We start from the raw sequence: 15,122 nt of genomic DNA on the forward strand, positions 1-15,122 counted from the left end.
AAACACAATGGCACAGGTCAAAAACATCTAGTCAAGTGCATACAACAGCAATTCAAATGCAGCACAGTGGAACACAAAAAATACTCAGTGCTTTATTTAAGTTTTTTACACCCTCATGCCATGCCACATGTATACAACTTTCCTTTCTTCAGATGAACCCAAACAAAGAGTCAGAAAGTTATGATTGAAGCTGAATTGCGTGTGCTCGATGCACGAAAACAAACATCACTGGTTCTTGCACGTCAAGCATGCATGTTTGAGCTTTTGTTTACCATATTTCATGTGCATAAGATGGAAGAAAATAAAATACTTGTATTTAAAAAGTAAAAAGTACAGTTTTTTCTAAATAAATGTAATCAAGTAAAAGTACAAGGCATCGGTTTAAATGTCAAAATAATACTTAAATACAATAATCAAGTAAAATTGCTCAAGCATTTTACACTCCATTTATGTCAATAACAGAAGATTTGTAAAGCATTTTCTTCTGTCTTATAAAACTTGATAAGCCAATTGATTTTGCTGTCTCAAATGCTCAATGTACAACGGCATTGACCACAATTTTTCCTCTATTTTTCCTAAATCTTTGCTGTCCACAGCCCCGCTGAATGCAACTGTGGTTGATTTTGTTGGGTATGGATCAGTAAAGAGCCTCTAGTTTAATGCACTGACTGAACTATATTTTAATAAAGTACATATATCATGAAATAAGTCATGAACAAAACTACACAAGGTAAATGAAAAACAACCCAGACTACTGTATATGCATATACCCAATCATAACTTATTTTTTCAGGGTTCTTTGAAGAATAGAAAGTTTAAAAGAACACAATTTGTGCTTGCACACTGCTCAAACTTGCATCATTAGAAAATGAATCGCTCAATTCATTAAGTCATTAAGAGTATTTACAACTCAAAATAATGACAAAGACCATACATTCAATAATGTAGTCATATAGAATTTGTATTACCTGTTAAAAATATTTTAAACTTATAATTCTACACCCAAATGAACAATAATACTATTTCACTACCATTACGTTTAAGCAGTAAGACATAAAAAAATAAAAAAAAAATTTCCATGATATCTCCCCTTATATCTTATGTACTATGTCTTTGTTGTATATAGCAGAATCTAATGCAGCAGTCATGGTGTTTGAAGGCAGCAAATGAAGAATATGTGTGAGAGTTGGCGAGCGTGTGTGTCTGAGATGCCTGGACGTATAAGCACGGTTGTGTCAGGGTGTTTACTGTACATGCGTGTTTTTGTTGGATATGCGCGTGTGTGTTTTGGTTCAGCGTGTTTTGGCGAAGGCGTCTATGACAAAGTGTGTGAGTGAGGCCTATTTTCATTGGATGCACGAGTGTATTTCATTTTACATGGCTGTCTGTGAATGTGTGATTAGTGACCGTCATCACAATGACTCATTTCATCTCTGCTTTTGCATTTTTTCACAGAAACCTGAGCAACAATCGCATCCGCGTGCTGAAAAATGGCTCCTTCGCTGGTTTGTACTCCCTCGAGAAGCTGTAAGTAAACCTCTTTCTCATCGTCATTATCTTCATCACCATTGCAAGGCTTAGTGGTTTCTTTGATTGGTGTCTAGGGTTGGGCTTTTTGATTCATTGTGGAGTCAAATGCTAAAACATTATAAGAAGTAATCAGTTGCTCAACGAATAACGTAATATCACCAATGATGGATTCAAAATAAGGTAATATTAACATAAAAACCACAAGCTTGGCATCAACAAGATACTTTCGTAGAAATAAATACTTTAATTCAGCAAGGATGCAAGGAATAAATTGATTGACAGTAATGACGTTACAAACAATTTCTATGTCAAATAAATGCTGTTCTTTCAAATTTTCAATTCATCAGAGAATCCTGAAAAAATATTGGACCCACTTTATCTTAGGTGGCCTTAACTACTATGTACTTACATTTAAATTAATAATTTGATACAATTCACTTATTGTGTACATACATGTTCTTACATTGCACTTCTATTTTTAAACATACCTATATGTAATTACATCTGTAATTAATTTCTTTAATTACATTTATAATTACACTGTTGACCCATCCCTTACACCTAAACCCACCCTTAAGCCTATCCATACCCCCAAACCTGTCCCTAACCATACCATATCCCACCTCAATAACAGCAAAAGTGATTTGCAATACAATATGAACACAATAAGTACATTGTAGTTATTTTTTGATGCAAGTACATAGTAGTTAAGGCCACCTAATATAAAGTGGGACCAAAATATTTACCAGTTTTCACAAAAATATTAAGCAACACAACTATTTTTGACATAAGAAAGACTAAAGACTGGAGTAATAGCTGCGGAAAATTCAGCTTTGCCATCACAGAAATTAATTACATTTTATAGTATATTAAAACATACTAAAATTAAAATGTTAAATCGCAATAATATCTCACAATATACTCACAATATTTTTTGACAAAGTAAATCCAGCCTTAGTGAGTAAAAATATTTTTAAAATCTTACCGACCCCAAACTTTTAAACAGTAGTGTAGAAAAATGTATAAACATAAAGGCTATCGCTATTTTAATTTTTCATATGCCTGTTCATCTAAGTATTTTGGGTTATTTTTAAACTAATATATGTTTAATAAATGTTTCAAATAAAATTTAGCACATTGATATCATGTGACAGAATCATTTACCAAGTCTGTACTGTATATGCAAAATTATATCCAGTGTTTCATCTCATGTCTCATGTCAAATTGAGAGACTTTCATTTGTTTTTGAGCGTAAAGTATTGACTGCGTGGATTTCAGTAAACGCCACCCACAGAAATGACATCATTGATGCATAAACAAAATGATTAGAAAAGACAGTTTAGACATTAACAGATCAAGTTTTTTGTTCATTTTTAAAGCAAAAGGTTGCATACTTCAGCTTTAAATCCAATGAACAAGATCACATATATGTTCAAAATCAACAACATTTGACTTTATTTTGGAAATAATCCAGAACCTTTTTTTTTTATTTCATACTGAATATGATGATGCTGCTGGCAGGGAGCTGCTTGCTGCTGTCTGTGAGTGTGATGCTACAGTAGGGAGGATGAGCCAGTACGCGAGAATAAGACTCTCATTACACCTCCATATATCACTCTGTGAAGAACTGCTCAGATAATAGAGGAGGAGGAGAGGAGGCTGCCAGGAACTGAAGGAGGAAGAAATATGTTGTGTTGCTGATTGACCTACAGTATTGGTGTATGACAGCTGCAGTAGGCCATATTATATTCTAATAAAACTGTTTTATAGCTCCTTTGTAGCCTGCATATATACATGCTAACATGGCACCATGACTAAAAAGAAACATAATACTATTATTTTTAGAGGACTAAAACATATTTTCTAATCATAAAGGTTGAGTGTATGTGGCAGCACATGTGTTTGTGTGTGTGAGGTCATTATTGTGTGCACGTGTGTGCGCTCGTGCTCATGTGTGCACGTGTGCAGTGATTAGCCGTGTGTGTGTAAGACAGGGCTGCTCTCTGTATGTAGGTTTGTTTGGGGTAAAAGGATCTGATTTGCTTGTTTTTGCAAGTGCAGACAAGATCCCCGGGGAGCTGCGAAGGTCAAAGTTCAGAGAAACTGGAGCCGTGCCCGCAAACAGCCGCTCGTACCTGGGATTGTAGTTAAACCGGGCTAGGATGAGGGGGAACTCTCTATTAGTACCACATGATTTCCTTTGTCAGCTTGCATAAATTCTGAAAAAAAAAAAAAAAAAAAACATGGAAAAGAAACCATTGTATTTAGCAGTTTTTAAGCCTAATGACATTTCATTTTTTTCTCCAAAACTCACTTTCCTTGTATCAAATACTAAAGGATTTTTTTGGTTAATTTCTAATACCTCTATTTTTTGCTGCATCTTTGGTTAGTAAATTAGATTTAGTTGTTCCTTGATTATCTTTTCCTAAGATTTACTGAGATTATTTTTTTAGATTATATTAACATGGCAATTTTGTACTGTTACAGTAATGCAATTTCATTATTGGCCTTTTTTGTGGCTTATATTGATGAAGCAATTTAAGTATTTGTAATAGTATACAATTATAATATATACCGTAGTATACTAATATAGTTTTAAAACTATATTTATGTGTAAATACTAGTGCTGTCAGACGATTAATCGTGATTAATCACATCCAAAATAAAAGTTTTTTGTTTACATTATATGTGTGTGCACTGTGTATATTTATTACGTATATATATATATATATATATATATATATATATATACAGATACATACACACACACACACACACACACGCATACAGTATATATTTTGAAAATATTTACATGTATATATTTATATTCATTTAATTTATATTATATATAAATATAGGTAATATTTAAACAACATATTTTTCTTAAATATGTACATGCATGTGTGTGTATTTATATAAACAAAATAAATATACACACATGTATATATGTAAACAAAAACTTTTATTCTGGATGCGATTAATCATGATTAATCGTGATTAATTGTTTGACAGTACTAGTAAATAAAACAATTATAATGTGATCTGGAGAAATGCACACAATGAGAAAACAGGTTTGAAAAGGCTTAAAAAAAATCAGGATAACCTTGGATTTTAAGAATAAATTTGTAGGACAAGTTATAATGATACACTCTTCGGAGCTCCAAGTGTATAAATGTATATGTTCAAAAAAGACAAAATGAAATTAATCGAGAGAATGATAGTTTTTCTAGAAAAAGCTACTACTCTAGAGAGTTAAAAGTGAGAAAGCAATAGGTATGCACACATTTGAACCATGTACTTATAATATTTGTATCAACAAAACTGAAAACACATTCCTTATGCAGTAGGTCTGTAATAAAAATGGCACAAAAATGGTATGGCACGGTATGGCATGGAAAGACATGTAGCTTCACGGCTCTTTGGGACTCCTTTTTAGGAAGCCCAAAATATCCTTGGCTACTACAGTTCTAATGCTGCATTCCAATCGACGTCAGATGTGGGATATTCTTTCCTCGATATCGCTGACTTCCCTCTGTAAAGATATTCCATTGCCAGACATTCTGAAGATGATTTATAAAAAAACTAATTGTAGTGCAAGCATTTGCTTTGGAAATAGGTCTCCAAGCAACCAAATTGCGGAGTATAAACGATGGTATGCAGTGACAGCATTTGTTTTTCAGGTGTTTGATTATGAACAGAATAATTCATTTACTGGGTTTTACTCTCCTGTCTTTGAATCATCTTATCACGTGGTAGTGTGATATCACACAACCATAATCACATTTCTGAATGAGAAAAACAAAACACTGGACTTTCCAAGTTGATTTCCAAATCTGATTTCAATAGAAGTTTTTGCACTTTTCCAGGTGGTAAGTTCCGAATTTTAGAGTTGATTGGAATGCAGCATGATAATAGAGGAGTAAAAAGATGATAAATATATATCATATCTTAATCCATAGTGGGAAAAAGTGTGCTTAATAGTATTGAATGTGCTCTTGTCTTGTGCTTAAAATCTTAAACCTCCTTTTGCATTTGGGGCAGTTTTTAAATTTGTTTTACATAAAAAAAAAAAAAATCCACAGTTTTTAGTACAGAAAAAAAAGTTTTGATGTTGATTTGATAGAAAAAAAAAAAAATATATATATATATACACTCACCTAAAGGATTATTAGGAACACCTGTTCAATTTCTCATTAATGCAATTATCTAATCAACCAATCACATGGCAGTTGCTTAAATGCATTTAGGGGTGTGGTCCTGGTCAAGACAATCTCCTGAACTCCGAAGTGAATGTCAGAATGGGAAAGAAAGGTGATTTAAGCAATTTTGAGCGTGGCATGGTTGTTGGTGCCAGACGGGCCGGTCTGAGTATTTCACAATCTGCTCAGTTACTGGGATTTTCACGCACAACCATTTCTAGGGTTTACAAAGAATGGTGTGAAAAGGGAAAAACATCCAGTATGCGGCAGTCCTGTGGGCGAAAATGCCTTGTTGATGGTAGAGGTCAGAGGAGAATGGGCCGACTGATTCAAGCTGATAGAAGAGCAACTTTGACTGAAATAACCACTCGTTACAACCGAGGTATGCAGCAAAGCATTTGTGAAGCCACAACACGCACAGCCTGAGGCGGATGGGCTACAACAGCAGAAGACCCCACCGGGTACCACTCATCTCCACTACAAATAGGAAAAAGAGGCTACAATTTGCACGAGCTCACCAAAATTGGACGGTTGAAGACTGGAAAAATGTTTCCTGGTCTGATGAGTCTCGATTTCTGTTGAGACATTCAGATGGTAGAGTCAGAATTTGGCGTAAACAGAATGAGAACATGGATCCATCATGCCTTGTTACCACTGTGCAGGCTGGTGGTGGTGGTGTAATGGTGTGGGGGATGTTTTCTTGGCACACTTTAGGCCCCTTAGTGCCAATTGGGCATCGTTTAAATGCCACGGCCTACCTGAGCATTGTTTCTGACCATGTCCATCCCTTTATGACCACCATGTACCCATCCTCTGATGGCTACTTCCAGCAGGATAACGCACCATGTCACAAAGCTCGAATCATTTCAAACTGGTTTCTTGAACATGACAATGAGTTCACTGTACTAAAATGGCCCCCACAGTCACCAGATCTCAACCCAATAGAGCATCTTTGGGATGTGGTGGAACGGGAGCTTCGTGCCCTGGATGTGCATCCCACAAATCTCCATCAACTGCAAGATGCTATCCTATCAATATGGGCCAACATTTCTAAAGAATGCTTTCAGCACCTTGTTGAATCAATGCCACGTAGAATTAAGGCGGTTCTGAAGGCGAAAGGGGGTCAAACACAGTATTAGTATGGTGGTCCTAATAATCCTTTAGGTGAGTGTATATGTAAAAATCGTTGTTTGGGGTAGAATTAAGGGATCTAAATCATGCAGAATAAGGCATTAATATGTACTTAATAAGTTCTAATAAACAGCCAATGTGCTAGTAATATGCATGCTAATAAGCAATTACTTAATAGTGAGAATTGGTCCCTAAATTAAAGTGTTAACGTATACTGGTAATTATCAGTTTATGTTCTTAGAAATTTCATATACTGATATATTAAAATAAAATTTCTTATTAATGTTGAAAATATTTTTTTAAAAATAGTAATATTTTAATATAGTAAAACATGGTAACATTCAAAACTTTGAAACATTTACTCATTAATGAGACATTTACTCATTTACTCTCTATTAGTACCACATGATTTCCTTTGTCAGCTTGCATAAATTCTGAAAAAAAAAAAAAAAAAACATGGAAAAGAAACCATTGTATTTAGCAGTTTTTAAGCCTAATGACATTTCATTTTTTTCTCCAAAACTCACTTTCCTTGTATCAAATACTAAAGGATTTTTTTGGTTCATTTCTAATACCTCTATTTTTTGCTGCATCTTTGGTTAGTAAATTAGATTTAGTTGTTCCTTGATTATCTTTTCCTAAGATTTACTGAGATTATTTTTTTAGATTATATTAACATGGCAATTTTGTACTGTTACAGTAATGCAATTTCATTATTGGCCTTTTTTGTGGCTTATATTGATGAAGCAATTTAAGTATTTGTAATAGTATACAATTATAATATATACCGTAGTATACTAATATAGTTTTAAAACTATATTTATGTGTAAATACTAGTGCTGTCAGACGATTAATCGTGATTAATCACATCCAAAATAAAAGTTTTTTGTTTACATTATATGTGTGTGCACTGTGTATATTTATTACGTATATATATATATATATATATATATATATATATATATACAGATACATACACACACACACACACACACACACACACACACACGCATACAGTATATATTTTGAAAATATTTACATGTATATATTTATATTAATTTAATTTATATTATATATAAATATAGGTAATATTTAAACAACATATTTTTCTTAAATATGTACATGCATGTGTGTGTATTTATATAAACAAAATAAATATACACCCATGTATATTATGTAAACAAAAACTTTTATTCTGGATGCGATTAATCATGATTAATCGTGATTAATTGTTTGACAGTACTAGTAAATAAAACAATTATAATGTGATCTGGAGAAATGCACACAATGAGAAAACAGGTTTGAAAAGGCTTAAAAAAAAATCAGGATAACCTTGGATTTTAAGAATAAATTTGTAGGACAAGTTATAATGATACACTCTTCGGAGCTCCAAGTGTATAAATGTATATGTTCAAAAAAGACAAAATGAAATTAATCGAGAGAATGATAGTTTTTCTAGAAAAAGCTACTACTCTAGAGAGTTAAAAGTGAGAAAGCAATAGGTATGCACACATTTGAACCATGTACTTATAATATTTGTATCAACAAAACTGAAAACACATTCCTTATGCAGTAGGTCTGTAATAAAAATGGCACAAAAATGGTATGGCACGGTATGGCATGGAAAGACATGTAGCTTCACGGCTCTTTGGGACTCCTTTTTAGGAAGCCCAAAATATCCTTGGCTACTACAGTTCTAATGCTGCATTCCAATCGACGTCAGATGTGGGATATTCTTTCCTCGATATCGCTGACTTCCCTCTGTAAAGATATTCCATTGCCAGACATTCTGAAGATGATTTATAAAAAAACTAATTGTAGTGCAAGCATTTGCTTTGGAAATAGGTCTCCAAGCAACCAAATTGCGGAGTATAAACGATGGTATGCAGTGACAGCATTTGTTTTTCAGGTGTTTGATTATGAACAGAATAATTCATTTACTGGGTTTTACTCTCCTGTCTTTGAATCATCTTATCACGTGGTAGTGTGATATCACACAACCATAATCACATTTCTGAATGAGAAAAACAAAACACTGGACTTTCCAAGTTGATTTCCAAATCTGATTTCAATAGAAGTTTTTGCACTTTTCCAGGTGGTAAGTTCCGAATTTTAGAGTTGATTGGAATGCAGCATGATAATAGAGGAGTAAAAAGATGATAAATATATATCATATCTTAATCCATAGTGGGAAAAAGTGTGCTTAATAGTATTGAATGTGCTCTTGTCTTGTGCTTAAAATCTTAAACCTCCTTTTGCATTTGGGGCAGTTTTTAAATTTGTTTTACATAAAAAAAAAAAAAATCCACAGTTTTTAGTACAGAAAAAAAAGTTTTGATGTTGATTTGATAGAAAAAAAAAAAAATATATATATATATACACTCACCTAAAGGATTATTAGGAACACCTGTTCAATTTCTCATTAATGCAATTATCTAATCAACCAATCACATGGCAGTTGCTTAAATGCATTTAGGGGTGTGGTCCTGGTCAAGACAATCTCCTGAACTCCGAAGTGAATGTCAGAATGGGAAAGAAAGGTGATTTAAGCAATTTTGAGCGTGGCATGGTTGTTGGTGCCAGACGGGCCGGTCTGAGTATTTCACAATCTGCTCAGTTACTGGGATTTTCACGCACAACCATTTCTAGGGTTTACAAAGAATGGTGTGAAAAGGGAAAAACATCCAGTATGCGGCAGTCCTGTGGGCGAAAATGCCTTGTTGATGGTAGAGGTCAGAGGAGAATGGGCCGACTGATTCAAGCTGATAGAAGAGCAACTTTGACTGAAATAACCACTCGTTACAACGTGAGGTATGCAGCAAAGCATTTGTGAAGCCACAACACGCACAGCCTGAGGCGGATGGGCTACAACAGCAGAAGGCATCGTTTAAATGCCACGGCCTACCTGAGCATTGTTTCTGACCATGTCCATCCCTTTATGACCACCATGTACCCATCCTCTGATGGCTACTTCCAGCAGGATAATGCACCATGTCACAAAGCTCGAATCATTTCAAACTGGTTTCTTGAACATGACAATGAGTTCACTGTACTAAAATGGCCCCCACAGTCACCAGATCTCAACCCAATAGAGCATCTTTGGGATGTGGTGGAACGGGAGCTTCGTGCCCTGGATGTGCATCCCACAAATCTCCATCAACTGCAAGATGCTATCCTATCAATATGGGCCAACATTTCTAAAGAATGCTTTCAGCACCTTGTTGAATCAATGCCACGTAGAATTAAGGCGGTTCTGAAGGCGAAAGGGGGTCAAACACAGTATTAGTATGGTGGTCCTAATAATCCTTTAGGTGAGTGTATATGTAAAAATCGTTGTTTGGGGTAGAATTAAGGGATCTAAATCATGCAGAATAAGGCATTAATATGTACTTAATAAGTTCTAATAAACAGCCAATGTGCTAGTAATATGCATGCTAATAAGCAATTACTTAATAGTGAGAATTGGTCCCTAAATTAAAGTGTTAACGTATACTGGTAATTATCAGTTTATGTTCTTAGAAATTTCATATACTGATATATTAAAATAAAATTTCTTATTAATGTTGAAAATATTTTTTTAAAAATAGTAATATTTTAATATAGTAAAACATGGTAACATTCAAAACTTTGAAACATTTACTCATTAATGAGACATTTACTCATTAAAGTTATGATGTTTATATTCACCGGGTCAAAACTGACCCGGGAACTCGAAAGGTGTATGCAGTCTTTTTAATGTGGTTGGAGGAATATTAAGCTTTTTTTTTTAAAACCACATTTTCAAATAATATAATATTAATGAAATAAAAGGCTACTTAAGTGTACTTAAAAAGAGAAAACTTTGACTATGTATCTTAAAACACATAAGTGCACTTTTAAAAGTGTTTAATAAGTTACATTTTAAATAATTGGTTCAATAATATTTGGTCATGCTACAAAATAAGAAGTACACTTATTTCGATGTGTTGGTTAACATACTAAAGTTTGAAGTACTGATAAATCAGTTTGCTCATGAGAACCTGATTAGTCGATTGTATAATTCATACATAACAAACAAATTTCCCAGAATGCCCTGGGCCTCAACATCCTTCGGAGTGACAGGTCTGTGTGTTGTGTACTCCTCTTTTATTACTCTGTTTATTCTTGTTTTAATACAACGGTTCAGTGTGTGTGCGCACATATCTCTGTTCATTGTTTCCAGCTTGTGTGTGTGTAGCGTAACATGCTGCTGAAGCTTATCTTATCTGGCCGGTCTGTGCAGCAGTCATTTCAGGACAGGGTGATCTTTTCACTCTCTATAGCCCAAAAACTGCTGCCTGTGTCAAATTCATGTCTAGGAGTGTTATTATATTAATATCAATCACAGATCTGACTGCTGACGTATTTACTGTAACATTCTTTTTTTCCCTCTCCCTCAATTCAAAGGCTGTGTTATCAGCGAAGCAGTATTTCACTGAAGTGATGTCAAAGCATTCTTTATCATGACACATATGTTATCGATATGACACGAAAGAAAACTACAGCACTCTGTCTTTATGTCTGGCTGTGTTTTTCTCATCCCATGTGTTGTGTGCTGTGCATCCTATTATGGAAATTTCTCTCAAACTGTTCTGGCATCGCTTCAAGGCTCTAAATTCTCATTTCATTTGGAAGCGTCAAACTCATTTTAGGTCACAGGCCAGATTTTATTTCTTAAACCTTAGTGAACCAATGGAGAACACTTGCACAAATGCATTCTCTAACAGAGCTAATGACGTCCTGTGTCAACTGTTGTTTTAGTATATTGTATAAAACACTGTATATGATAAAACAAAAGGGAAGCACAATGCATCATTTCTCTCATATGCCTTTAGATTGCTATATATGGAATTGATAATTATAAATAGTCTTTTGCCTGTTCAGTTTTCCATATGTGCCTGTCAGATTTTTTTTAACTCAATTGAATTTTGAACTTTCAGTTTTCAAAAAAAGCATTCTGTCTTTGTTATTAGTAAAAAAAAAAAAATGGTAGAAATAGCACATTTACTAGTTAGTAGTCATAGTTTCTGCAGATGATTTGCTTTCAACTGAAGATTTTTCTGTACAAATATTATTATCATTTTCTAAACACTGAAAATGCATAATCATAACTGGCTATTAAGTTTTATTTTTAGGATCGGTAAGATTTTGTTGTTGTTGTTTTAAGAATTATCTTATTCTCGCCAAGGCTGCATTTATTTGATGAAAATTGTGAATTTACAATTTGCACTGTTTTTTTATTTATAAATTTTTTGGATTTTCAGCATTATTACTCCAGTCTTCAGTGTCACATGATGTTTCAGAAATCATTCTACTATTAGAATGATTAGAATTAGAAGGGTCTGATTTGCTGCTTAAGAAATATTTCTGGTTATTATATATTATTTTGTAGTATTATTATACAGTACATTATGTTGAAAATAGTTGTGCTGCTTAATATTTTGCGGATACGCTAATACATATTTTCATGATCCATTCATGAATATAAATGAATGTAATTTAAAAGAAACAAATTTAAAAGAACAACACTTATTTGAAATAGTACTAACATAAATGTCTTTAATGTATTTTCACTTTTAAACAAATTTAATGCATTCTTGCGGAATAAAAGTATTGATTTATTTTAAAAACAAATCGAATGCATTCTTGCTGAACAAAAGTATTAATTTTTTTTTTTAAATCCTACTGACCACAAACTTTTAAACAGTTGCAAAACAAATGCAAAGCCCCTTCCCAATCTATCCTGACCATTGAGTAAGCTGTAAAAACAGGTCATTTGGAACATGACGAAGTTATGAAGTGTTAGCACAGGACCGACCATTTTGATTATCATTATAATTGAACATGAGGTAAAATAACAATAATGAAAAGAGATTTATTATTGTTGTTAATGAGTCTCTTTCATCATAATGTGCCATCTTGACCTTCAACCGCACATCCCACAGGTGTGACACAACTAGCATGTTCTCTCTGGAGTTTTCACACTCTTAGACATTATGAAACAAATTCCCTTTAGTATGCAGCGCTATAAGGACAGCAGTATTACTGTAGTGACAGAGGGCAGGAGGAGAGGCTAGCGTTGGTTCTCTAGTAGCTCCTCACACAGTCCTCCCTTTCATTAAAGCAGACCTCCTCAAAGAAAATAAGTCCTTCATAGCTCGCCAAACCACCCAACGAGAGCGATGTTTAGCCATGTTTGTTATATACCCTTATAGAACACAGCGGGCTGCTGTAGGATGTCGTGAAGGCCACATGTTAGTGTGTGTGTGTGTAAGTGTGTCTTTGTGTTGTCTTGGCTTTCTTTCACATACTCACAAGCATGTTATATGAAAAGAGCAATTTTCACCTGAACCCACATACACACACTCAGCCAAACCCACGTTTTTTCCCTTGATCTACTAAATTTAATTTTCCACCTATTGCCGTCCCTTAAAACTGCACACAGCCACATAGACACATACACACACACACAACACATCCTGTAATGAGGCTGGCCCCTGCTAATGAGTGGCGACCCTAACGAGTGTGTGAACAGATCACAGCGGCCTGTCCAGCACTGATTTGAGCAGAGCTAATGAGAATAATGAGAGAGAGAGAATGAAGATTTACAAGCTGATAGAGTGAACAGGATGAGGAAAACGTAGGAGCAAAATTTGGTTTCATAAAGAGAGGAGAGAAAGAGAGAAACCTTGACCCTGTAGTGTCTTTTCTGTCTTTTATAATGTAAAAGACATATTCAAAATGATAGATAGATAGATAGATAGACAGACAGACAGACAGACAAATAGAGTGATACAATACGATACAATAGACAGACAGACAGATACAATACGATACAATAGACAGACAGCCAGACAGACAGATACGCTATGATAGATATATAGATAGACAGACAGAGCAATACAATACGATACAATAGACAGACAGACAGATACGATATGATACAATATACAGACAGACAGACAGATACACTATGATAGATATATAGACAGACAGACAGATGATAGAGCGATACAATACTATACAATAGACAGACAGACAGACAAATACGCTATGATAGATATATAGATAGACAGACAGACAGACAGATACGCTATGATAGATATATAGATAGACAGACAGACAGACAGATACGCTATGATAGATATATAGATAGACAGACAGAGCAATACAATACGATACAATAGACAGACAGACAGATACGATACGACACAATATACAGACAGACAGACAGATACACTATGATAAATATATAGATAGACAGATATGATATGATAGATATATAGATAGACAGACAGATAGAGCGATACAATATGATACAATAGACAGACAGATAGATACGATACGATAGACAGACAGACAGATATGATAGGATACAATAGACAGACAGACAGATACACTATGATAAATATATAGATAGACAGATAGACAGATATGATATGATAGATATGTAGATAGACAGACAGACAGATAGAGCGATACAATATGATACAATAGACAGACAGACAGATACGATACGATAGACAGACAGACAGATACGATATGATACAATATACAGACAGACAGACAGATAAACTATGATAGATATATAGACAGACAGACAGATGATAGAGCGATACAATACTATACAATAGACAGACAGACAGATACGATACGACACAATATACAGACAGACAGACAGATACACTATGATAAATATATAGATAGACAGATATGATATGATAGATATATAGATAGACAGACAGATAGAGCGATACAATATGATACAATAGACAGACAGATAGATACGATACGATAGACAGACAGACAGATATGATAGGATACAATAGACAGACAGACAGATACACTATGATAAATATATAGATAGACAGATAGACAGATATGATATGATAGATATATAGATAGACAGACAGACAGATAGAGCGATACAATATGATACAATAGACAGACAGACAGATACGATACGATAGACAGACAGACAGATACGATAGGATACAATAGACAGACAGACAGACAGATATGCTATGATAGATATATAGATAGACAGACAGACAGATACAATATGATACGATAGACAGACAGACAGATACAATACGATGCGTTATGATACAATAGACAGACAGGTATAATTTGATTAGATGCAATAAGATACGATACAATAAGCAGACAGACAGATACGATACAATAGACAGACAGACAGATACAATACGATACAATAGACAGACAGACAGACAAATACGCTAT

General features: G+C 34.2%; 1 protein-coding gene across 1 annotated transcript in view; it reads left to right on the plus strand.

Annotated features, from left to right (window-relative positions):
* LOC306848763 (adhesion G protein-coupled receptor A2-like) overlaps positions 1 to 15,122 on the plus strand; it is a gene marked incomplete at its 5' end in the record, with an annotated part of 101,311 nt that overhangs the window by 55,464 nt on the left and 30,725 nt on the right. Inside the window, one exon of the mRNA XM_079383508.1 lies at positions 1,456 to 1,527. Within this exon, the coding sequence (XP_079239634.1) occupies positions 1,456 to 1,527 (72 nt within the window). The remainder of the gene's footprint in view (positions 1 to 1,455; positions 1,528 to 15,122) is intronic.

Source organism: Barbus barbus, assembly GCF_936440315.1.
Source record: "Barbus barbus genome assembly, chromosome: 28".
NCBI lineage: Eukaryota > Metazoa > Chordata > Actinopteri > Cypriniformes > Cyprinidae > Barbus > Barbus barbus.